A 24,882-nucleotide genomic window follows, 5' to 3' on the forward strand; every position below is an offset into this window, starting at 1 on the left:
CTAACGCGAGAGCTTGATAGATATAAGTGATTTATATCGCAATTCTGTGTTCACACTTCAAATCAAATGTATTATGTCAATTAAAGAACACCTTGTGTGACCGTTCCTACCCATCTGAATTAACCCTCAGTAGATATTTGAATTGTTTTCCATTGTGAAAGAAGGCAGCAGTATGCTTTTCCGTAGCAGCCTTCTTCAGCTTCTGTACATGGATATGTTTATACATTGATTTTCAAGACGGAAAAGTCAAGTTATCCCGAGTCAGCTTGGTACAGTATTATGTATGGTTTATCATAAAACAATAAGCCTACACTAAGCATTATAAATATTGATGATTATTTATTGAGACTAAACCGGTTGAGGTATTGGATTTACAGACAGATGTAATATATAAGTTCATATCAAGTAAAATATACACAATATATAGCAAAGTGTCTTAAATTTTAAAAATATTTTAATACTGCAGTACGGTATTGCAATCCTCGACATCTTTGCATCTTCTATATACCTAGTTCCATGCTTACTCTCATCATCTCCGATAGTATCCAATCTGTGTAGGCCGCTACCCTTGTGTAGACACCTGGTTTGTTCTCGCGAGCACAGCCACGCCCCCAACTGACCACACCCACCAGATACCACCGGCCATCATCACTTTGGCATTGGAGTGGACCTCCTGAGTCGCCCTATAATCAAAATATTGATGCAAAGTTATACAATGTTTTAAGTCTACGAGTGTGACATTTGATGGCTTAAATTACACTTCGAGTGTTGCACGAATATTGCCACAGGCATAATATTACCTGACAAGCATCTGTGCCACCGGCTAAGTGACCAGCACATATCATATCGTCTGTGATCATGTCGCCATACACATATTCTTGTGTACATATGCTGTGAGGTATAAAATATACCTTAGCTTCTTGAAGAACCTCTGCCTGAAATCCATTCACTAAAAAAAAACATTGTTTAATTGGATGGATACCATAAAAATTTAAGTTTGTTTACCACTGTTATAAGACACAGCGAACCGAACGTGTTTTATCAATCACGATCTCAATTCGGTTAGAACCTTACTGTAATCAAAGTATTTCCGACGCGTGTACGTACTTGGCATTCCGTCCTCTAAAGCTTGGTGTTCCCACTAGGATGCAACGCAATATAAGCGTGTTGACCAATGACAAGCGACAGTTCGAATATTCCATCGCTTATGATGTTGCGTCTCTAGTGGGAACCAAGCATTAGAGGAAACCGCGAGCTTCGAAAATGACGAAATGTTAGGCCTACACTCACTTTCTGTTACTCCCCATCCAGATATGTAACATTCTGTCGTTTCCAGCAGTTCAAATTGATCGTCTACACAAGCCCAGTTAATATTATCTTCAAGAACCTTTGTTGCTATTGTAGGTTCAAACACAAGTATCGCTAAATCGTTCGTCATGGTTATTGTATTAAAATCAGGATGCACGATAATTTCAGTCACGGTAAATTCGTATTCGCCGGAATTCCGATCAGCCGCCATGTCTACAGTGTGCTTTCCCAAATGGACCTTCCATCTTGACGGCACATTCCTGAAATGTAATCATTGTTTAAATGATAGTTTCTGGTAGGGGAGATCGTAAAAGAGGGGACAGAAACTGGGGCGAGTAGAGGACAGAAACTGGGACGAGTAGAGAACAGAAACAAGGGCGAGGTGAGGAGAAACAAGGGCGAGTAGAGGACAGAAACTGGGGCGAGTAGAGGACAGAAACAGGGGCGAGTAGAGGATAGAAACAGGAGCGACGAATAGGACAGAAACAGGGGCGAGTAGAGGACAGAAACAGGAGCGAGTAGAGGACAGAAACAGGGGCGAGTAGAAGACAGAACGAAGTTGGGGCGAGTAGAGAACAGAAAGAAACGGAGGCGAGTAGAGAACAGAAAGAAACTGGGGCGAGTAGAGAACAGAAAGAAACTGGGGCGAGTAGAGAACAGAAACGGGGGTGGGGTTGAGTAGAGGACAGAAACTGTGGCGAGTAGAGGACAGAAGGGGCGAGTAGAGAAACATTACGAGTTTTGCTAAGTACTCCACCTAAGTTGGGTTTATCTCTTTTAACACCATGCACTCGCATTAATCTTTCCTGCTCGATAATGTTGTTGTCTTCCTTGTTTTTTCTGCACAAATGCAATGAATAAAACAATGCAGTATGTATGGTACATTTCACAACAACAATTATGTGTAGTCTGCTAACTTGCTGACTACGACGTCACAAATACTCACAAAGAATCAAGGAAACAATGTGCTGCCGTGAGCACAAACTTATTCTGAATGAGTGTCCCTCCACAGACGGCTTGCTGTACGCCAGATGGGTAGGTCCAAATGAGTTGAGCCTGCCACGGCCAGCTACCACGCATTGCTTCTGCACCACCAACGATTCTTTCTGGTGTTTCCATTGTATCTGGATACCGCATTCCACATCCATGCTCTGTGATATTAAAACATGAGGAATGTTATAGTAAAATTGTCAAAACTACCTTTCAATAACGATAGTAGTAGTAGTCTCTTAGAAAAAAGATCTCATAAAACATTTCCTTGTGTTAGATAACATCTAATTCCTGCATTTATCGATGACCTGTAGGCCTAAATGAAACATAGAATACAGCCCTCTAAACATGCACGCGAATCAACCATGTAGGCCTATCGGGTTAAAGAACAGTAATGTTTCAACAGGCCATCAAGTGACGTTTAGTTTGATTTACTGAAACACTGGTGGAATTTAAAGACTATACGTTTTACTCACTTGCCTCTGGAAAACAGTCGATCCTTTCGCAGATTTCCGATTCCGTTGCCATATCGTGGCATATTGTTGTTTCACACTCTCGGTCTCGAGTTCTTTCACCGGTTCCGCATTCTGTGTCGCAGTCTGACCATTCATTCCACGTTGCCCATATATCATTTTTTACTGCAGATGAAATGAAATTGATGTTGCAAAAACGTTACACTGGAAACAACTTACTTACTGAACATTTCGACACAAAAATAGGGCTTTAAGACCTATTCAAACAACTTCAAAATTGTAGAGCATGCCAGATTTATGGCATGGAAACAACGACGAACATTTTGTAATGTTATGGTATAGAAGAGTAGTGGTGGACCCTACACAGGGTTTGTGCATTGGTTTGTCTGCCATCGGTAATTTAATATTTGGAAGATGGCATAAAATTAATTTGGGATCAGAGCTATAACTTCAATAACCAAAAACACTAAAGAATGCGTTGTGCCATATAGAGACATTGATAAGAACTTAAGAACTTAATTAAATAAACTGTGCACATACTGCAGTCGTATTCATCGGAATCATCACCACAATCGTCTTCCCCGTCGCACTGCCAAGCGGCAAGAATACAGAAATAATCATGTTTACAGAGAAAGGCTCCTGGCCAACATCGCTCTTCCACTAGAAAGATAACAGAATCATGTTTAATTGCAGAGAGTTGATCTCTTTCAATGGTCAGTCTTCGTCAGAGATTGCTTCCGTGCTTTTTAAAGAGTCAGGCCTTACCTGGTTGGCACCGGGTATTCACTTCATCCGACAAGTCGTCACAGTCGGCAATTGAGTCGCATACATAATCTGGTTCAATACATTTTGTCTCTTCATCACAATATAAACAACCTACAAATTTCGACGTAAGGAGAACAAAAAAACGTTGAAATAATAATTGGTCTCTGTTGCAACTAAGATACGTAGTCATGATGATGTTTTTAAACACAATGTTCCAAAAAGTCTTAAAAAACACCGTATGAATGCTACGAAGATCACTGTCAAAACTATGTCCAAATTTCGACCAAAATCAACAATGTTATATACAATCATGGTTATCTTGGTCAACAATCAGTTGACGGCACCTACCTGGACAATTCTCATTCTCATCTAGTCCATCTGCGCAATCAACCAAGGTATCACAAATGTCTTCTCTCTCTAGACACATTGTGCCGTCATCACATTGCATATAGGTACATTGTAGCTCATTGTCGAAATCTACGTAAACAAAATCTAGGCATGTTCTTGACAAAAATATATTCACATAACACATAACTGATTCAGGACATATTTACCTAAATTTGTTATTCTGTATTTAGAGAACAATAAGATTTTAATTTTTAATAACATAATATGCCTACAAATATATTTTAAGGAAGAAAATGATATTTCTACTTTTTGTCTTTTAAACATGAGAATATTGAGGAAGTAGCTTTCGACTTGTAATGCTAGAGGAACTACTTCTGTTGTGTTAATTCATTCTGCACAGGCTGGGTGGTGGTGGGGAGTATTTTCCTTACAAGATTTCTCGACAGAGTTTAGGTGGATTCTAGATCAGGGCGGCGGCGACCAACGATACAAAAATAGGCCTAAGGTTCCTAATGAGTTAACTACATACGGCATCCTGTTTCATCCATGTTGTCATAACAGTCTTGAATTTTGTCACAAATCCAGTCCGATGGGATAAGCGTCTTCCCATTATCACACGAGTAACCTATATAAAACACAATAACCACATCACAATTCAGAAAGAAACCTGCAAATTCAACAACTCAAACATAAATCTCAAATCTCTGTCTACATTATGTGACAAAAAATGGGATGCGCCTATATATGGATACGATGCGCCCATATATGGATACGATGACGTAATATAACTACCATATTTGGGCACATCATCTATCTTTTGTAACTATAAGTTTGATAGTTTAGACAGAGGTTTGGTCATTGTCAACAGAAACCTATGTAGCCAAAATTTCGACGAGTCGATCTCTGTCTACACTATCAAACTATGTGACAAAAACATTGCTATGTGCCCGTATATGGATACTATGACGTAATATAACTACCATTTTTATTTGGGCACATCATCTTTCTTTTGTAACTATAAGTTTGATAGTTTAGACAGAGGTTTTGTCATTGTCAACAGAAACCTATGTAGCTAAAATGTCGACGAGTGTCGACGTTCTGGAAAATGAGCCCTTACTGGTATAAGCGTTATATGATTTTTTTCTCGAAATAAATTTATGTATAGATGTGTACATTACAATGAATGAAGCGACAACCTCAACGAAAATACGACCAGTGTCTCAGCAACTGTGGTACAATATCTGCAATATGTGGTATAATATCAGTAAAGTAGTTAATCATACATTTATTCCATTGTAAATGACTTACCATGTAGGTCATTACAGCCCAGTTCATCACTTTCGTCTGGACAATCGTAGAAAAAATCGCAGTGCCAATCTTCGTAAACACAGTGACCACTGTTGCATTCAAACACCTCGCCTTTGCACGGAATAGTGTGAAGCAGCCGGTGATGTGTGTTGTTTGTGCCTTGGTAAAGAAATAGAGGTGTACTCATCATATTTCCATCAGCATCAGAAAATTAATGATATAATTGGTATAAAGTAGAGACCATCCTTCCAGACCCAACAATGCGTTCAATTAAAATGGGGTGTTCCCTTAAATTGGATACAGTATACCCTGAAAATAGGGCGTTGATAATGTAAATCATTGGCTCTCGTTTGTTTCAACATATGATTATGGTTTTACATGAAAGTGTCCCCTCATATATTATAACTCCTGTATACTATCGACAATATTTATTAATTTCTATCAATGGTACAATGGTAAAACAATACAACAAATTACAATTCAAAATAGGCCCTTCTGAAATGGCAAAACAATCTTGCAAGAAGAAATTACTAATTGTTACGAAAGACCCGTAAACAAAATTCCCTTGAATAAGACTGTCCCAAGGGAGAGGTTCTCTGCTGTTGTAATGATAATGATGTGTGTTTACAATACGATGTAGGCCTAACAGAAGCAATGGTGGAGGCGATTCATACTCATCACTCCCGCTCCGAGGCCATGATATACCGAGGCCTACGTTCATGGGCCTAACACTACATTTTATGGTACATAAACTTCACATACTTACCGATGTCTAAACGAATTGAAATACAAGAAAACATGTTGTAATTGAAAAAGAAAAAGAACAAAAAATATGTTACGGATTTCATTACTAACGCAATGAAACGTGGGAAGTTGTCGTAGACTGTTGAAAGCTTCCTGGCGGTCAAATTTAAATACATTCCCAGCCACGTGAGTGTCCGTCAGGCATGGTGAATACAACGAATATATTAAGGTATATTAATTAATTATTAATAGACATTGTTTATGTCATTGCTTTTAAGAAATATAATAATACAGTAGTGTCATCTAATATTCATATATAAGGTAAAAAGTCAATTTCAGATAAAAAAAAAAATGAATTATCATTGTTTTTGTTTTAGATTGTTACCTTTTGTATAAAGGTTACGTGTAAGAATATTGTTTTCGACATAATTATAGCCAACACTTCTCTCATGTTTATGATAATAAACTGCTGACATAAGCAATAACAATTTCTCCTCCGAGGTGGAATTAAAATATTGACAAATTATAATATATTGATAAAGTATTATTTAGTCGTATTCAATCACTTAGCATTAAGACGCGATATCTGCATTTATCATTTAAAATCGAATTAAGAAAAAAAATGTTATCATCTTGTTTTGCTTATATTGATTGAATTTTCCAAATTGTTAGATAGGGCTCAAATTTTCCCATGGATAGTGTTTTAATATTCTGAAATATTCCGATTTCGTTGATTGACATTGAGACATCTCACTGATATAATTTATTAGGCCTATACATGATTCTACAACATAGTCTATACTGTTAATAGTAATACATTTGTTTGTCAGGCATACCATATAATAAGTAAAAACAATATTATTACAGTATTATTTTCGCCCTCTTTATTTAGAAAAATAGTATCACTCTCAGAAATAAATATGACGTAATTATTCAACTCGTTGATTGGATGAATAACAAGAACATCGAGGGTAAATAATGCAACTCAGGTATTGGCTGCTTTTGTAGGCGCTGGCTCTGGCGATACACCGAAGGTTAAAGTATTGCACAATCAACTGAAAAGTTAAGTCTGTACTTAATTGTGAAAAGTGCACTCTAGAACTTTCTAGTGCTTATTATACAATACACGTAATAGTAAGGTAAGTTGTTTCAAGCAAATGTTGCTTATTGAATCATTTTTTATAATAAACCTGACCGTATAAACTACTATGATGACGTTTGTTTATGGTGCGTTGGCGTTGCTCAGCGGCGAGCTAATTTAACCTGCCGGTGTTTGGTACGGTACTGTAGTGCTAACGTAAGCTGTTTCACTGTGTGACACATCCTTAATATTGCACCACTATTTCGTCACCAAATGGTATATAACCGGTAATAATTTGCCTTGTTATATATTTTGCACCGGTAAGGAAAGGTAAACAGGGTTTCTCTGCTCAGGGAATGGTTATTTGGTGAAGGTAAGTTAGTATAATATAGTATTACAGTACTAAATAATGGGGTTTCTTAATTTATTGCCAATAGTCTGAATTACTGAAGTGCTCTTACCATAATATTAAAAATTATATTGCAGCATTTTCTTTTCATTTGTGGATTAAATATTATTATAACCAAGCGCTAATGCACTTAAATTGTTGGACCAAATTTCTTTTTCTGTTTAGGTTAATTATGGTTTGATAAAAGAATGTATCTTTTTTATTATTTAAAAATCCAGAAAATATTTTAAACCTAAATTGCTAAATTTTCTTTTTTATATATAAAATATATAATAATCTTCAAAAAAGCTACACAAACAATGGACATAGTGATTCTAATAATGAAATTAGATATACTCTCAGTTTTGCATTGTTATAATTGTGAGAAAATGAAGACAATTTAGGTAAAAATTCAGAAATTGTCAAAAGATGCGAAAGTGTAGTAGCACAAACAATAGTTTTGCTTACTTTAGAGAAATAAAGCATGTACTAAATACTTGTATTGGCCTGTTAGTAATACATATAGTCAGATATTGAAATTGAACCCAAGCCTTCTATATAAGCGTGATGAATTGGATAACAATGGTTGTATGCATGAATAGTGAAATTTTAAAGTAATAGAAAAAATATTGATTATGCATATGCAAAGGAAGTGACTACATGGTAAATAAGTGGCGTTTATTTAATATCCTGTTCATGCCAGTATTGAGACAAAATTTGTGCTCCCCCTAGATCCTGGAAATAACATTAATATTTCAGATTTTGTCATCATACTTATCATTCCATCAATTATTAACTCTGACATTCTACTATTTTAAGGTCAAGGGCAGAATGTATTTACTTGCAGTTCAGTTTATTTCAAAATAATAATTTATTCATATCATAATTTCATATTAGTATAATTCCCAAGCTAGAATGTTCATTTATACTAAAGTCAAGGACAATATGTTTTTACACTGCAGTTCAGTCTAGCGGTTAATGGCTTCAAAATACTATGTATCGATATGATATTCATAGTACATACTAGAACAATCTTTTCTTTCAAATTCAGTAACCAAAATTCAAATTTTGTACTGTAATAGTACGGTATAAACATTATATCAAGCCAAAATCCAATACATTTTAAGCCAATGGCTTTTTTATTTATATTAAATTTATTTTTTTAAATTTTTTATTTAAATTACATCTTTTCATTCCTACGCAGATTCCAAAAATAAGTCATCATGGATAAAGGCAAACGTTCCGGCGGTTCAGGAGGTGATGATTCTATCTACCGAATCCCTCCTTATTACTACATCCATGTTCTTGATCAGAACAGCAATGTTACGAGGGTGGAGATCGGACCAAGGACTTACATCAGACAGGATCATGAAAGGTAAAGTTCGCCTTTAATAAACATAATAAAACAAGATCGAGAGTTTGACCATGTGTGTGAATTTGAAACTAATTCATATGTAATTGATTGATGAAAGAGAACCCCACTCATTGGTTGGGTGGCATATTCACAGAGTTTTTTAGTAACAGTATCCATGTTTTAATTTATTATTCTGCAAAATGATACATTACAATTTTTCTTTTCCATCTTAGAGTGATCTTCGGACCACAGAAAATGATCATGGTTCCCCCAAGGAACTACTGTATCATAGAGAATCCTGCACAGAAGGATAAAGATGGCGCTGTTGTCCTCGACAAAACTGGACAGATCAAGCTAAGCCATGCTGATCAGGAAATCCGTCTGTCACAAGATCCATTCCCACTGTTCCCTGGGGAAGTTCTGAAGCAGGTAGGCATAACTATACAAAGTTGCATTCAAGTCAATCAAAACAAGATTACAAGAAACCCATGTCTGAAAATGATACAATACTGTATGTCTAAATATTTTCATATCATATTTACAGGCTGTTAGTCCTTTGAAAGTGGTGCCTGCCAATTGTGCTCTGAGGCTACGAGCAGTCTTGGACTACGAAGATGCCAGCGGAGAAAAGCGTGTCGCAGGTGATGAATGGTTGTTCGAGGGACCTGGTACATACATTCCCCGTAAAGAGGTAGCTGTTGATGAAACCATTCGAGCTACAATCATCAAGCCAAACCAGGCCATCAAGCTACGAGCACGCAAGGAGACTCAAGATCGCGAGGGTAATCTTAGGGTCACCGGTGAAGAATGGCTTGTCAAGAAAGTTGGTGCTTATTTGCCTGGTGCATATGAAGAGGTTGTGGATGTTGTGAACGCATATGTCCTCACAGAAAAGGTTTGTATTCATATCTACTTAGTACTACCCAAGAGTACATTAAGAATGGGCACATGTGATAACAATTCACAGTTTAAACTCTACCCCTCAATAAATTGGGTATATGACCCTATAATCTCCTAATATCTGCTAAATCAAGTTCAATAACATTTGGCAACAATGAAGTAAAAAAGGAAACAGAAAAACAACTAAGTAAATATGTAAATTACCATTATTAGGATAAAGATTATCCTGGACAAAAAAAAGGACAAATACTACAAAATTCCATTTTGGTCTTTTAATAAAACTAAAATGTCTTTAGCCCCAACAGTAAGGCCTACTGTACTCCAGTGCTATTAGTACTTCCTTGTATAATCTTATTAAACCTAATAAACCTTCACTCTATCCTGTATCAAAGTGAATTTTAAAACCAAAGGACATGATGTCATGAACTTTGTAATATATCCTTGAAATTTGCATGTTTACTTCATGAAAAAAGACACTTTAAATTTGTTGGCAGGTGGAATTAAAATGTTTTTGTGAACTTGAAAACTTGAACTTGGGTGGACAAAATCTATCAGTCACAGATTCTATGGACTCTATGTGCATTTCCTATAATACAATATCTTCACTATCAGTGTTGGTGCAAATTAATATTTTAGCATATTGTAGAATTTTGTGGAAGTTGCTTATATTGTTAATTACCTGGTGAAATTTGTTTTGAATTTTGCATATGGATTTACTATCCAAAATAAAGGAAATGAATGACTGAATTCTTTTGTTTTCTACAGAAAGCGCTTCATCTTCGTGCAAACCGCACATTTTCAGATTCCAAGGGTGTGAAGAGGAAGAACGGTGAAGAATGGTTAATAAAGATGGAGGACAATGAGGCACACATTCCAGATGTTTACGAAGAGGTAAGCAGAGTTGTATCACAAAGCTCACTCACTCACAAGCTTTATTGTCAATAGTGTACTTTCTCTCTTAGTGACAATAGCTGAAATTCACCCACCATGTTTAATTGCTTAAAACCAATTTTTTATGACCTTGTATAAACTTCTCCGAAGTCTACCTACTAACTATTTTCCTACTATTTTGAAAATCTATTCAATTCAATTTCTTTATTTTATTTTCACATACACCACCCCCAATGGCATGGAAGGATGCAGGTTTTAAGCTATCGTAGTTATATTTTCCTAAAATTTGTCTTTTTAGGTTGTTGGTGTAAAGGACATTATTACACTTAATAATCGCCAGTACTGCGTCATATTGGACCCAGTCGGTGCAGATGGCAAACCTCAACTTGGACAGAAAAAGCTTTCCAAGGTAAAAAAAAAAGAATCCATCTAGGCTAATCAATTTTTTGACATTCCAATAAGGAATCATTTTATACCCAAAGAAGAACTGTTTTAAAATGTTTCCCCAGTAACCTCACCTGATTTGTGTTCCTGATGTTGAGGAATAATTGTCTTGGTTTTTTTAAAGTTCTGAATGTTATCCTCCTTAGTTATAAAGATAGGAATTCTCTTTAAAAATTACTAATATTTCTTGCAAGACCAATTAATTTTTATTTACTTTTGTTTGCAGGGAGAAAAATCCTTTTTCCTGATGCCTGGTGAAAAGCTTGAAAAAGGAATCCAAAACGTGTTTATTCTAGGAGAAGATGAAGGCATCATTTTACGAGCAAATGAAGGATTTAAAGATACACTTTGTGTAGGTTTACAAAGATATATTTTTTTAATCCTTGCATATTACGTATTCTTTATGTGGCAATTGCTTGCCTACTACTATTGTTTAACATTAGAAGTTTTCTCCTGTTATGCTAAGTCAAAGAAATCAAAACATGAAATGTTTAGGCCAACTTATGACCATTTTTTTGTGGTTTCCTATTTAAAGTTATGTTTTCTTATTTTTGGTTTTATCTTTAGGACTGTGAGCGCAAGCCTGGTGATAAGTGGATGATGCGTGGACCAATGGAATACGTGCCTCCTGTTGAGGTAGACGTTCTCACTAAAAGAAAGGCTATTCCTTTGGACGAAAATGAAGGTATCTATGTCCGAGATACCAAGAATGGAAAAGTAAGCATTTCTGCAAAACCAGAAGGTGCTGTAAAGTACCAATATTGTTCTCATTGCTTCCACTGTTCTTTCATAAGCAATACACATTATATCAGAAATCATAGTTAATAAAATGTTTAGAATGGTTAATAATATCTCAATCAATCTCCTAAAGAAATCAGTCATTGTACATTGATTTTCTTATTGCTACATTGTGAACATTTGTTTAATTGTATATGTGTCATGTTTTAGGTACGTGCAATTACGGGTGTCACCTATATGTTGAACCAAGACGAGGAGTTATGGTCAAAGGAGTTACCACCAGCTGTTGAGAACCTACTAATGAGTATGAAAGATCCACTTGCCGACCGTGGTGTTCGTGGTGCAACAGCCGTTGCTGAACGAGAGAAGACTAAAGTTGTTACCCTACGTGTGCCACATAACGCAGCAGTGCAGATTTATGATTACAAAGAAAAGAAAGCTAGGTAGGTATATCGACAAATTTGTCAGTGATTTTATTTTCATTAATCCAATAATATAGAACGAATTTCTTTTCAATCACAGACCAGTAGAGTTTTACATATTATGTTGGGTTCTTTACATAAATGATGGAGCCTGCATAGTGTATTAATAGTGCATGATTCCATGTCTATGAATTTAAACCTATAGCAATTACATACTTCAGATAATCGACCTGCAAAACTGACTTATGATTTTCTTCTACTAGGGTTGTGTTTGGACCAGAGCTAGTCATGCTTGGACCTGATGAACAATTTACTCAATTGAGTCTGTCTGGAGGCAAGCCAAAAAGACCAAACGTCATCAAATCTTTGTGCCTTTTGCTTGGCCCAGATTTTTGCACTGATATCATCGTCATTGAGACTGCTGACCACGCTAGATTGCAGCTTCAGTTGTCATACAACTGGTAGGTTTTAATATATTAATCGTTATCACTATATGTCAGTCAATCGTCCATCAATTAATTCCATTCAATGTCAATTCAACCAGTTGATTTTTTTTGCTTTTATTTGTTTTGACAATCCTAATGACATGAATGAATTATGTTTGATGCTAGAAACATGCAAGATTTCCATAACAGCTTTAAGAAAAGAGAACTCCTCTGGCAATGATGTACTTTTCAGGATTGACTCTTCTCTGTCATTGCCAATTTCTTTAATGTTTTTTTTTGCTTTGGAACTCTTACAATCCTTATTCTGAATTGTTCTGAGACAACAATAGATAATTATCTAAATGTTTTATAATTTTTTTGAATCAGGCATTTTGAAGTAAATGATAAGAAGGACGAAAAGGATTCAGCCAAGTTGTTCAGTGTTCCTGACTTTGTTGGAGATGCATGCAAGGCTATCGCCTCCCGAATTAGAGGAGCAGTTGCTGGAGTACAGTTTGATGATTTTCATAAGGTAACCAAAACATTTCAGTCTTTCAATCTGAATGATTAATAATAATAACAATCAAACACTTATATTGTATCAGATAAAAATGTTTCATTATTTTGAGCATCTTGATCTAACTGCGACATACCAACAAATATATTTATTATTCTAGTTTATACTAATATGATTAAAATGAGTAAATAAATAAATTCTTCTTCTCTTAGAATTCTGCAAAGATCATCCGTGCATCTGTTTTTGGATATGGTGAGAATCAGAAGGTCCGAGACAGATTCTTGTTCCCTCAGAACAACCTTGTTGTTACCAGCATTGATATCCAATCAGTGGAACCAGTTGACCAACGCACAAGAGATGCTTTGCAAAAGTCTGTTCAGTTGGCAATTGAGATTACAACCAACTCTCAGGAAGCTGCGGCTAGGTATGTGTGGTGTTCTGTTTATTGATTTGTATACTATGACCTACCAAGTCTCATTTATTCAACAAGGGCCCTGTCATGCTTTGCTTTGATATTAAAAAAAATTTACTTCAACTTGGCATCTCAAGAACAGAATAATACTGGCATCTCGCTAATTTTTCTGAAAAAAAAGTAGTATTTATGGTAGAAGCCTGCATTGATTTCCAAATTTCTTTCCATGCAAAAGTGGCAAATTTCTGTTTTGATGTGGCAGTACAATTTGTAATTTAATACTGTAATCTTCCATTAGTCGGGAATTAATTTGAATAATGTATTTGTTCATTTAGACATGAAGCCGAAAGGCTTGAGCAAGAAGCAAAGGGTCGTCTAGAACGTCAAAAAATCTTGGACGAAGCCGAAGCAGAGAAAGCCCGAAAGGAACTGTTGGAACTTCAGGCCAACAGTGCAGCTGTTGAAAGCACAGGACAGGCTAAAGCTGAGGCTCAGTCCCGTGCAGAAGCTGCCAGGATTGAAGGAGAGGCAGCTGTAGAACAGGCTAAGCTCAAGGCAGAGGCTGCAAAGATTGAAGCTGTAAGTTATAACTATAAAGTTTGATAGTGTAGTCAGAGCTTTACACCTTTTGTTTTGTATCAACTGCATACAGATATTTCTTGTTAATAATAGGCCTGCTGTATGTATGAAATTGAGAAACAATATAGATTTAATATAATACTGCTTGATAAACAAGTAAATTAGATCATAATATTTATCTGAAACTGTGTTGGCTGATTCAACTTTTTCCTGCAGGAATCTGAACTCGATAGATTGAAAATTGCAAGAGAGGCAGAGAACAAGTACATCGGTCAGCAGAACGAAATGGAGATTAGCAAGACCAAAGAAATGGCTGACATTGAGACATCCAAATTCCACAGCATGGTGTCAACCATCGGAGCAGACACCATCAAAGCCATTGCTACATCAGGACCAGAGATGCAGGTGAAGTTGCTGCAATCTCTAGGCCTCAAGTCCACCTTGATCACGGATGGTAGCAGTCCAATCAATCTCTTTAACACCGCCAATGGTCTCATTGGTGCTCTTAAGTCAGAATAAAGAATTTGTGTATGACACGAGATGGTAGTATTGAATACTTTGAGTAACCAGTGAAGACTGGTGTGTATTGCAGGGAATTAGATGAATTACTAAAGTATTGTGTAATATGTAGACAAATAGGCCATTTGAATTGTATGATTCTTTGAGTGAGTTAGTTACACATTGTGGAATACCAGATGCTAGTTGAAGATAACTGGAGAGTACGTTCTTCTGTGCAATTATTTATAGTACAGCAATTCATTTATGGTAGCATGAGCTGTTGACATTTTGATTCTCTTTGTCAGCCATAACAGCTTCACATTTCACTTTCACATCTCGTATAACATCTGTTTGATACAATTTCACATTGATTCATCACCTGTGTGTATACAGTATAGTTTAATGGTTAATTGAGCAGAGCTGCTGCCTTACCATTAATGTAAAACTCTAAAATAAAATTTAAAAGGTTATAGGTCATTCTAATATAGACGGTACTCCAAAATAAAATTAAGAATTGTTTGATTAATAATTTTTATTTTTGGTGCATCTATATTATGCAATTAATATGTATTTAATTTTAATTGGTAATTTTATAAGCAAAAACAAAACAATATTTACTAGTATATATAATTGTTGTAGTTACAGTACATTTCATTTTTGTTTTCAATTTAGCAATTTACTGGACTTTTACTGTAGTTCAGAATGTAAGATATATGAAATATTATATAGTATTATTATGTTCATCCTATGAAATCTAAAGCATGTAAATATCTCTCAGAATACCGTTTATAAATGTTAAAACAAGAGAAGGAACTTTCTATGAAATAAAAACTATATGGCAACTTATAATTGTAGTATTTGCATCTTTTAAATTCTTTGTTGCATCTTTTAAATTCTTTCGTTGGATTCTTTGTCAATTGAAACCATTAAACACATGCATAAAACAGATTGATTTCATCTTGCTACGTTTAATTCAGTATCTCTTGTAATAATTGTTAATAAAATATTACTTTCTTCTTATTTATGCAATCAGCAAAGATATTTTCAGCTTCGCTCATATTTTTTGTGATCATCCATTTTAAATAATGTACGTCGATCAGCCTTCAAACATAACTAAAATATAGTAATAGTAACATCACGTGGTCATGCTTATTCACTATTTGAACAAATAATTGGGATCAAAGAACACGGATAATGAAAACCGTCATTATCCAATCAGACCGTAAGTCAGCTACGATGTGATTTTATCGTGTCCGACCGAAACACACAACAGAAAATAGCGAAGCTCTTCTGGTCAAATATTTGTAACATGTCCTCTTATCTAGACAGCAGGCAGACGATTTGATGAATATTGATCTACCGACGAAGAAGGAATACTTATTCCAAGTTTTGGTGTCGGACACCGTATAGCTATTGATCGGTATACCGACAATGGCTTCTGTAAAATACACAGCGTAAGTTTCAATTCGCATATCCATACAGGTAATACGGGAAGGAAGTGTATTATAATAAGCCTACATCAAGCAGTATAATCCTCTGATTAGTAGGCCTACTACTGTAGGTCGAAAATGCATTTTGAGGCATGTATGAGCCAGATAAAATGTAAAATTATTCATAGGCCCATACAAATTTTGTGGCTTGGTGGTTGTGATGCTTGGCTACCACTCCAAGGGTCCTGGGTTCAAGTCCCGTCACATGTCAGGATTTTTTCTAAGGACAAAATTACAACTCCACTCCCAAAGACTTGTAATAAGACTTTGTTTATGTAGAGCATCTTGTGTATATGTTTGTCTACCCTCTGAGGGTCCCTAATGATCAGCAATTGATGGATGGATCACCCTCATTAAATATGGTTAAAAAAAAAAATAATAATAAGGTTTCCAGCAGCTCACTATTATACAGTATCATGAGTATTAATTGTTGTCTTTAGTTTGCGTACCTGAGTATGATTTTTTTGAAGGGCGAGGAAAGTAAATTTTGATTCTATTCCATCAACCCTTTGAAATAACAAGCAAAAAATGAATTTGCCTATTTTGACGACCATCATAATATACGGTACATTTTACCTGGGTTTTATTACCCTGATAAGCGAGGTATAAAAAATACCTCTGCCCTGATCGCGCGCAGAACGTCTAGTCTGTGAATGATACATTTAATTGAAAATACTTTTTCCTGGCCCTACCGCTACCACTAGAACTACATGCCCCATAAATTAACTTACAGACATCTTTTTTTTCTTGTTTTAACATGCAGTGAAGAGGTGTTTGATAACTTGAAAAACTGGCAATATGTTGAAGAGATTATATTAGAGCAACCGGGGATTCTTAATAAAAGATACGTACGTTCATTGACTTCATTATTTTGGTAGATGTATGATAATTATGAAGTTTAATACCTTACTGTTTTGTTTACACTTATTCTTATCGATCGGTTAATATAGAATGGTGTAACTATTTTACGTCACGTTGTGTACTCAAAAAGCCACTCTGAGGAATTCTTGTTGACAGCGTTGAACTACTCGACAACTAGAGATATCGAAGAACTAGACCAGGAGGGACAGGTAAGTAGAATACAAATTTGTATGTTTTCGTAGTAGACACAGGGCAATATAACAACAGGATGCTGAGCTCCGGAGATCAAAGGGGTTTATTTGTGGTTGCGACACGATCAGTATCAGGTACCACGCCCATTTATCAGAAACCCCGCGCCGAATGTACAGGCTACGGTACTGTTGGTATTTGTCGCAGCCAGACATCAGATCAGATCAAAGTTCCTATCTTGGCAAAGACATAATAATAATAATACTAAAACAATAACAATTACTGTATTACTATATAATGACATCATTAATATTATCATTAATGTTAACAATAGCAGTATCATTATCATTCATGATTATCAGTATTTATTTCATGATTATTTATATACATTATTGTATCTTGCAGTTTTCTAATATACTACATCCATTATCAGTTCAGGGATTTTCTAAAGCGGTAGCGTATGTGTTGGATGTAACATCAAAGAGAATCAATTCACCAGACAAGGTATATTGCATTGTAATATACTCACTTTGAAACGATTGGTTATAATTAATAGTTTAGCAATAGTTATATCTTATCATACACAGTGTTTGATCACTATTTTGTTTGTTTCTTTTATGCAGGATGGAAGTACACCACTTCATTGGTTGTTGAGATCTAACTTATCTTTCGAAAAACATCGTGACACTGCTAAAATACTTCTAGATGGTGGAGCAGCAGTTTATTATAATAACAATGTGAAGATTCTTTATTATTAATTTTAGAAAATTCTACAAGTGAACAGTTTTTATAACATGTGGTGGCAATACCCTCATTGTCGATCTGTACATACGTACAAACAGACATCTTCGGTGACCGTAATTCTGACGATATGGGCATGTTTGTCAGTTTGTCATTACAAAATTCACGATCTGTATGTTGATAAACTTGCGAACAAACCTGAGAGATTGTTCCTATACGATATAACACTTTTCTAAATATCAATAATTTAATTCAATTTTCGTTCAAAATTAATTTCGACCAAAATCAACAAACACCATAATGTATATGTATAAAAACAAAACAAGAAAGTATCATTGGTCGAGGGACATAGAGACTCAAATAATTCCGTCGCTGTCACCACTCCTCATGACACATACTAATTACAAACGTATTTAAACATAGAACAAATTTTATAATTAATTAAAAAAAAAACATTTTAACAATCAGTTGAAGGCACAAGTCCGTAGTATTTACGGTGCATGATTGTCCTTTCAGGAAGGCTTGACACCATTTGACAAGTATATCCATAATCCGTGTAGCGAATATGAAGATAGAGCCAAGCAGAAAGAAGAACTCTTACAGCTTTTGAAAAGTAAGAAGATTTTACCGATTTCAATCAAACTGAAATTTTAAAATCAAAATCGAACTCATCCTATAATAATTAGTCTGGTTTTAGTTGCCAACTTTCTAAATAACTTGACTAGTTAACTGAATTTTCACGCCAGTTAAAATGTACGCTCACAACATTTTACCCCACTGTTATATGGGTATGAAATCAAAATACAGACAAACAGAAGAAAGATGACTACACATAATAAAGTAATTTTATTTTAAATAGGTCAAGCCCCTCTTGAAGTATTGGCAAGAGGTGCGGAGGCTAACATTGCCTGTCTTGATGCCATACGAGAGGGTAGCAAGTCTGTCTATCAAACACGTTTAATGCTTGTAGGACAAGAGCGCGTTGGTAAAACCAGTCTAGTGAAAGCGCTTACAGAACAAGAGTAAGCAACTTTGGATAATATTAGTCTATAACATCCATCTTTTTTTTGCACAAGAAATATCATTCACTTAATAAATGAATTTAAAATTTCATCTATCCATTAATTGTATAATTCTTTAGAGAATGCCACCTTTGCCCCGGATGTAGGCCTACTCATGACAGAATCGCCGTTTTTCTTCTTAATTTCTTTTTTTTAAACACCATTATTAAGATTTGATGTTACTGAGCCAGTGACAGATGGAATTGAAGCTTCGTTAACGTGCACAGTGAATGTTAGGAACACCACCAACTGGAAGCCAAATAAAACCAATGGTAGGCCTTATACAAAATATTATATCTTTTCTAATGAGTAATATAAGACTAATTTCTTAATTCTAAAATATAATCTGTAATTTGCTATATACTTCTTAAAATAATTAAAATCGAAGAAAATGCATTGTGATACTAAAATGAAGATAAGATCATTCATTTCATAAAAACAATATCGAACATGACATTTGGTCTCCTGATGGTTAAAACACACAGATATTGTACAGTGATTTCACTTGCTCCATACGGCGATTTTTATTCTAGATGTAATTCTAGGTGTAATGTTTTCTTGGTTACGCTTATTATTAAAAACTCCAAGTCAAACAAGACAGGAATATTTGCAGGCAATTGCAGAAAACATGACGACAAAGCTGCTGCAGAAGAAAGATGATAAACAAAACAACCAGGCGAGCAAGAATACGGTCACTGATGTAAAGTCTTAAATAATTGTAATATCTTATTATTTACAAACTTATACCATAATGGTATACTGTGCATCGATGCATTTTATTAGCCAATGGCTCCATCTGTGAGACTGACCTAAAACACCATTAAAAAATTGATTTTTTCATACTTTACGAGAGGTAATAGTATGTTGCTTGTGGTAACGGTAATCGATGTGAATTGCTCATAACTGTATGTGGGAATCACACATTCTACATTTTGATATTGATTAATCAATGTTTCCTTCAAAGGAGGAAAGAAAAGAAAAAGAAGAAAATATAGAGTCCGACCATTCGGGAGCAGACGATAAAATCGACCCATTTCCAGACTCGTTGTCCGCAGATATAGGTATTACCTTGCATACTGTACTCAATAATATTGGAATCACATTTATTTGTCCATTGGTTGGATTAGCTTATCCTTGGGATTGGTTTAACTATAGATATAAAACTTTCACGTTATATTCTTTGTATAGGCTATGAAAACGAAAAGAATCCAGCAGGAAGGATACCTTCAAAAGAGGAACCAGAAGTTCCCGAAGAAGTTTTTAAACTTGTCTTGAAAGGGCTTAAAGAAAATGAAAAACAACTAGAGCACACAAAATTGAAGGGGAAGCTTGATGACTTGACTCTCAACATCTGGGATTTTGCTGGGCAAGATATCTATTATATTACCCATCAGGTAGCACGATAACCGAAATGAGCATTTAATGATCTGGTATTTAAAGATTCGATTGTTTAATATAGCTAAGAAATGAGACTGTATTTTTTCCCACTATTTCGCCTTTAAAAATTCAAATGAATTATTTTATGTTTAGATGTTCCTAGTTTCGCGTGCTGTTTATATCATTTGTTTCAATCTTTGCCACGACCTCGATGCACCAGCTAAAGTAGAAGTATTCAACAGACATGGTGAAATGGTAAGCAAGTTAAGTTTACTTTTACTATTTTCACCCAATCACCGTGGTAGAGTGTGAAACAAACTAGTTCGCAGATTCTAAGCACAGAGATACATATACTATATTTATAAAGGACGAGTAAATAAATGTGAATTGAAATAACATACACATATACTATAAATTCAAAAGAAAAAAGAAAGAAGCTAAATCAAAGAGAGAGTTTTGTAAAAGTTGTTTCGTTAGGATAATTTTATTTTATTTTTTTATTTTATTTCAACCACATCCAACAGCGAAAAATCGCCAATTACAGGATGCCTTAAAACTCTTTAGATATAAATATAGAATTAAAAGAAGCACTACCGATATAACGTTTGACCTTATTAAATTTACATAATATCGTGTTACATTCATATTTATAACATAAAAGTGTATATTTATAGATTTCTGTTGCTGACCATTATATGAACAACTCGGATTTTGTGACCTTCTGGTCACGTTCAATTTATTCAAACACAACTGAAAATCCAATACAGTCGAATCAGAAGCAGCTATCACCGCCCATATTTATCGTTGGCACACACAGAGATAACTTACCTGGAAATGACGAAGAGAGACAAGCTCTTGTAAGTAATTGATACAAATAATAAAACCTACCAACTTTCACAATCTACATCATACCAACATGAAATATTTCCTTTTTGAAAGAGCCATTTAAAAAGCGCAGAGTACTTACTCGAACGTTTCGATCAGAAATATGTATCACCTGACTGCTTGTTTGGTCATGATGACATCGGCTGTTGGTGACTTCAATAAACTGTTATGTTCTTAAAAAAACTACTGAGGTTTTAGCTTTCGATTCATTTGAAAAATAATAAAATAACATAACATAACATCAAAACATCTACCGTATTTACTTTTACAATTTTGTGACGCTTTCTAATAATTAAGATGTCATATTAAGACGATGATACCGCATGACTGTTAAGCCGATTTTCCACTAGGCGAATTTGTTCCCGCAAATCGAAAGCTTCAGCATTATGCATGCGTAGAGAAGGATTTGGAAGATGGAAACATGTATACGCATGCGTATAAGCTGCAAACAAATCCGCCTAGTGGAAAACCTGCTTTAATAACATCCAAGTATGCCCAATTATGGGTTGAAGACTTTTTTTTTTCTTTTACTAGATTAACTCACCTTTATTTACATACTTATTTCGAATAAATACTTATCTTTGTAATCAATCAGTTGTTTCTCTTATTTTGTTATTGAATTTACAGTATACAGTATAACAATATAATATAACACCACAGGCGCCAGGCATTAATTTTGATATTCTGACAATGAATTATATAATATATAATATACATACATTTCTTTTTATATTTCTTTTTTATAAGACATGATGTTTTGTCATCATTATTTAGTACGTAAAATGACGACAAGTTTTACCTAATTTCTGTAGGCTGAAGAAAAATTAAAAGTGGTTAAGAAATCATTAAAGCGGACGCCATATGAAGGGCATGTCGTTAGCAAGTTTTATGCCATTGACAACAGTCTTAGATCACCATTGGACAAATCTATTATTGAGCTGAGGGAACATATCACAGAGGTTGCCAAGAATGAACGCTACATGGGTGAAAAAATTCCATTAAAGTGGCTGAATTTCTTGAATAAAATTGAACAGTTGCGTCACCAGGAAAAACATTCAATTAACTTCAAAGAAGCAAGTAATATTTTGAATTGTTAACCGAATGATGATTTTTTAGGTAACCAACGTGTTCGAGTTGTTTTGGTCAAACTCTCGTCCACGTTGATATACAATGTTAACATTGTTAAATAGAATGAACAACCAATTTGAAAGTTACTTAACTCTTGAAATTATGTCATACATACAGGCGTACATTTTCTTCGACAAGACATAAGTCTTTTTTCCTTTTATCTATATCTTATCTTTATATTTCAGGTAAACGACCTCGCGGCTAAATGTGGTATCGTCAACAGAATTCAGTTGTTTACTATGCTCCACTTCTATCATGATCTTGGAAACATCATCTACTATGGCGAATATGAAACACCAGACAATGCTCTTAACGACATTATCATTCTGAGTTCACAGTGGTTAATTTGTATATTCAGTAGAGTCATCACTGTAAAGAATTCATCAGAACAGGTATGCAATTTTGTTTCTACAAAAATGAACATCATTTTTGGTTCCCAGTACTACAGGGAGCTTTCCATTTGGGACAAAAACATAAAAAAGTGAAATAAAATACGTACATAAAAAACATGTCAATATCGGTCGCCCACGACCAGTCAGCACTCCCGGCACGACCGGTTAGCACCAAACATGTGTCAAGGTAGGGAGCGATATGATCTCCTAATTCGCACAATGAATTAACATAAATCGAAAGTTGTATAGTACTTTCTCTTGTGATTGGTCAAATAACTTGCGTGAACGTCATTGAGAGCGTCAGTGTCTACTATTATATGAGCCAAGTTTGTAGACTATTATTTTACTTATATTTTGCTAAACATTATACATTATATAAATTTGTCTGTTGAAGTGGGCAAGATTTGCGAGTTCATGGGCAAGACTTGATGAAGAAGGAATTCTTGAAGAGAAGCTACTTAGACACCTGTGGCACGATCTTCTTGAACAGTTTGAAGGTTTGTTGCAGTTAATGCAGAAGTTTGACTTGTTGTGCCTTAAGACATCTATCGAGGTAATTGTTGCCGAATAGTGAAGGAATTACTCAATGGTCCAATTACAGTTATACTGATCAATTTAGAGAAGCTTTGAGACAACTGTATACCTATTCAAATTGTAATGTACATCGTAGTTCAATTAAATTAAAATGTATTGTGCTAATGTGTAAATTGTTTTCTAATTTCAAAAGAACTCGGAAAGATGCGATCGTGTTTTCTACGCACCATCATTATTGAAGAAACAATGTGAAGATGTTTGTGTTGATGACTGGATGGATTCTACATCGGTTGTGATTCTGTACATAGACTTCAATGGTTTCTTACCAGAAGGTCTCTTTCATCGGCTTCTTGTGCAACTTGTGAATTGGTCACAGACTATGGGAGGTGAACCTAAGCTCTTCTATCAACAGGCAAACTTGTATGTTGACGAAGATCACAGCATGATCATCAGAATTTTTCCTGAGAAGAGATCTTTTATTCAGGTAAACATTAAGGTGAAACGAAACATATATGGTTTATTATCATGTATAAGCCTAAAATAAATAAGCTAAAAAACAATTAACAGAAATAAGATAGTACGCTAGAAGTGACTGAATGATTTGCATAAAGATAACAAAAGTAATAATCATAATTAATGTCACGGTGACTTGTATTGTAGGTAGCTATCAAACATGCTAACCACGTTGACAGCCTAGAACCACGACCAGATGTCTGCAAACAGGTGAGTAATTTTACATTTGCTGCTATCAAAATTTTGCAATCTTTTGTGACTTTTGCTGTAAGATAAAGCTCAGTCTTGATAGGTTATAAGCTTAAGGATTTCGACCGATGTAAGCTTCGATATTTATGCGCTTTTCCCGGGTTCATATAAGTAGCATGTGACGTCACCAGCCTTAGTATTAAGGTACTCATTTGCATAATGGATGTGTCATCTGATTTTTTACAGGTGTGGAAGCAAGTGGACTGCTCATTAAGTCGAATCAGTCACACCTGGATGAAACGCTCCAGTTATGAGTTCCGCGTTCTCTGCAATGTTTGTGACAAAGCCAACAATCACTTCCATGACCTTAACAAATGTCTGCAAAGAAGACGTGTTCAATGTGGGCTTGAACGAATGCAAACCGAATGTACTTCGGCGACAATGATGGTAATGTAATCATTCGTGAATCCATGTCTATTAAATACAATGATTGATTTACAAGTATAAAAAGGTTTATGGCTATGAATCTCTGTTATTTTAGATTTCACGTCAACTGTAGTTCCTGTGACATCATCGGATATGCCACCCTTTCTGGAATCGCTTAAAGGAGTCTACCAGGAAATTACTTCGCCACTGCTTCCCTTTGATCTGATGACAGAGATCTGCGTTAAACTGGACCCACATGATCCACTCTCCCGTGACTGGCGTGGGCTAGCCAGCAAACTTGGTTATGATCGCTATATCAACTTTTTAGAAAGGACGGAAAGTCCTACTATGTGCGTGATGAATGGGTGGTCTCACAAAGGTTTGTCAGTAGATGATCTCAAGACGTGCTTAGTTGCCATGGACCGTTGTGATGTCGTACGGTTGATTGATGAATACAGTATATCAACTTAGATAGGCCTACAATAATTAAGTAATATAGATGTCTCATTTT

The 24,882-nt window shown here is 35.2% G+C and overlaps 3 protein-coding genes across 4 annotated transcripts; 2 read left to right on the forward strand and 1 right to left on the reverse strand.

Annotated features, from left to right (window-relative positions):
* Positions 1 to 270: 270 nt before the first annotated feature.
* Positions 271 to 6,100, reverse strand: LOC144834487 (uncharacterized). Its single transcript, XM_078689306.1, has 11 exons — positions 5,959 to 6,100; positions 5,193 to 5,351; positions 4,414 to 4,509; positions 3,885 to 4,013; positions 3,537 to 3,647; positions 3,312 to 3,431; positions 2,775 to 2,936; positions 2,255 to 2,459; positions 1,291 to 1,568; positions 801 to 949; positions 271 to 683 (listed from the first exon to the last, which is right to left on the reverse strand). Exons 1-11 carry the CDS (start codon positions 6,038 to 6,040, stop codon positions 501 to 503), a joined length of 1,674 nt encoding a protein of 557 aa, XP_078545432.1. The 5' UTR covers positions 6,041 to 6,100; the 3' UTR covers positions 271 to 500.
* Positions 6,101 to 6,944: 844 nt separating this feature from the next.
* LOC144834480 (major vault protein-like) lies at positions 6,945 to 15,461 on the forward strand. 2 transcript variants are annotated; one of them, XM_078689289.1, is made up of 14 exons: positions 6,945 to 7,075; positions 8,610 to 8,780; positions 8,993 to 9,188; positions 9,304 to 9,654; positions 10,425 to 10,550; positions 10,849 to 10,959; positions 11,221 to 11,346; positions 11,562 to 11,711; positions 11,943 to 12,175; positions 12,418 to 12,615; positions 12,967 to 13,111; positions 13,309 to 13,520; positions 13,844 to 14,087; positions 14,304 to 15,461. In XM_078689289.1, the coding sequence occupies exons 2-14, from the start codon at positions 8,629 to 8,631 to the stop codon at positions 14,604 to 14,606; spliced, it is 2,547 nt and encodes an 848-aa protein (XP_078545415.1). In that variant the 5' UTR covers positions 6,945 to 7,075; positions 8,610 to 8,628; the 3' UTR covers positions 14,607 to 15,461. The 2 variants fall into 2 exon arrangements, with proteins under 2 accessions (XP_078545415.1, XP_078545414.1); XM_078689288.1 differs by lacking the exon at positions 6,945 to 7,075 and adding an exon at positions 7,281 to 7,390.
* Positions 15,462 to 15,871: 410 nt separating this feature from the next.
* Positions 15,872 to 24,651, forward strand: LOC144834481 (putative serine/threonine-protein kinase pats1). Its single transcript, XM_078689290.1, has 18 exons — positions 15,872 to 16,039; positions 16,839 to 16,923; positions 17,026 to 17,145; positions 17,531 to 17,629; positions 17,749 to 17,862; positions 18,383 to 18,479; positions 18,726 to 18,888; positions 19,099 to 19,199; positions 20,116 to 20,321; positions 20,458 to 20,559; positions 20,979 to 21,161; positions 22,002 to 22,262; positions 22,503 to 22,709; positions 23,104 to 23,262; positions 23,437 to 23,727; positions 23,904 to 23,966; positions 24,192 to 24,392; positions 24,487 to 24,651. Exons 1-18 carry the CDS (start codon positions 16,017 to 16,019, stop codon positions 24,502 to 24,504), a joined length of 2,493 nt encoding a protein of 830 aa, XP_078545416.1. The 5' UTR covers positions 15,872 to 16,016; the 3' UTR covers positions 24,505 to 24,651.
* The last annotated feature ends 231 nt before the right edge of the window (positions 24,652 to 24,882 follow it).

This window comes from Antedon bifida, chromosome 2 (genome assembly GCF_963402885.1).
Source record: "Antedon bifida chromosome 2, ecAntBifi1.1, whole genome shotgun sequence".
Lineage (NCBI taxonomy): Eukaryota > Metazoa > Echinodermata > Crinoidea > Comatulida > Antedonidae > Antedon > Antedon bifida.

What these genes read in the sequence shown, in the direction of transcription:
- LOC144834487 (XM_078689306.1), bottom strand. Translation starts at nt 6,040, where the DNA reads ATGAAATCCGTAACATATTTTTTGTTCTTTTTCTTTTTCAATTACAAC. An exon ending in CATGGATGAAACAGGATGCC is followed by an intron (nt 4,014 to 4,413) that starts GTATGTAGTTAA and finishes TTGTTTACGTAG; the next exon opens with ATTTCGACAATGAGCTACAA. An exon ending in TGGATGGGGAGTAACAGAAA is followed by an intron (nt 950 to 1,290) that starts GTGAGTGTAGGC and finishes GTTTTTTTTTAG; the next exon opens with TGAATGGATTTCAGGCAGAG.
- LOC144834481 (XM_078689290.1), top strand. Translation starts at nt 16,017, where the DNA reads ATGGCTTCTGTAAAATACACAGC. An exon ending in ACTCTTACAGCTTTTGAAAA is followed by an intron (nt 18,480 to 18,725) that starts GTAAGAAGATTT and finishes TATTTTAAATAG; the next exon opens with GTCAAGCCCCTCTTGAAGTA. An exon ending in TCAACAGACATGGTGAAATG is followed by an intron (nt 20,560 to 20,978) that starts GTAAGCAAGTTA and finishes GTATATTTATAG; the next exon opens with ATTTCTGTTGCTGACCATTA.
- LOC144834480 (XM_078689289.1), top strand. Translation starts at nt 8,629, where the DNA reads ATGGATAAAGGCAAACGTTCCGGCGGTTCAGGAGGTGATGATTCTATC. An exon ending in ATCAGACAGGATCATGAAAG is followed by an intron (nt 8,781 to 8,992) that starts GTAAAGTTCGCC and finishes TTTCCATCTTAG; the next exon opens with AGTGATCTTCGGACCACAGA. An exon ending in AGTTTGATGATTTTCATAAG is followed by an intron (nt 13,112 to 13,308) that starts GTAACCAAAACA and finishes TTCTTCTCTTAG; the next exon opens with AATTCTGCAAAGATCATCCG.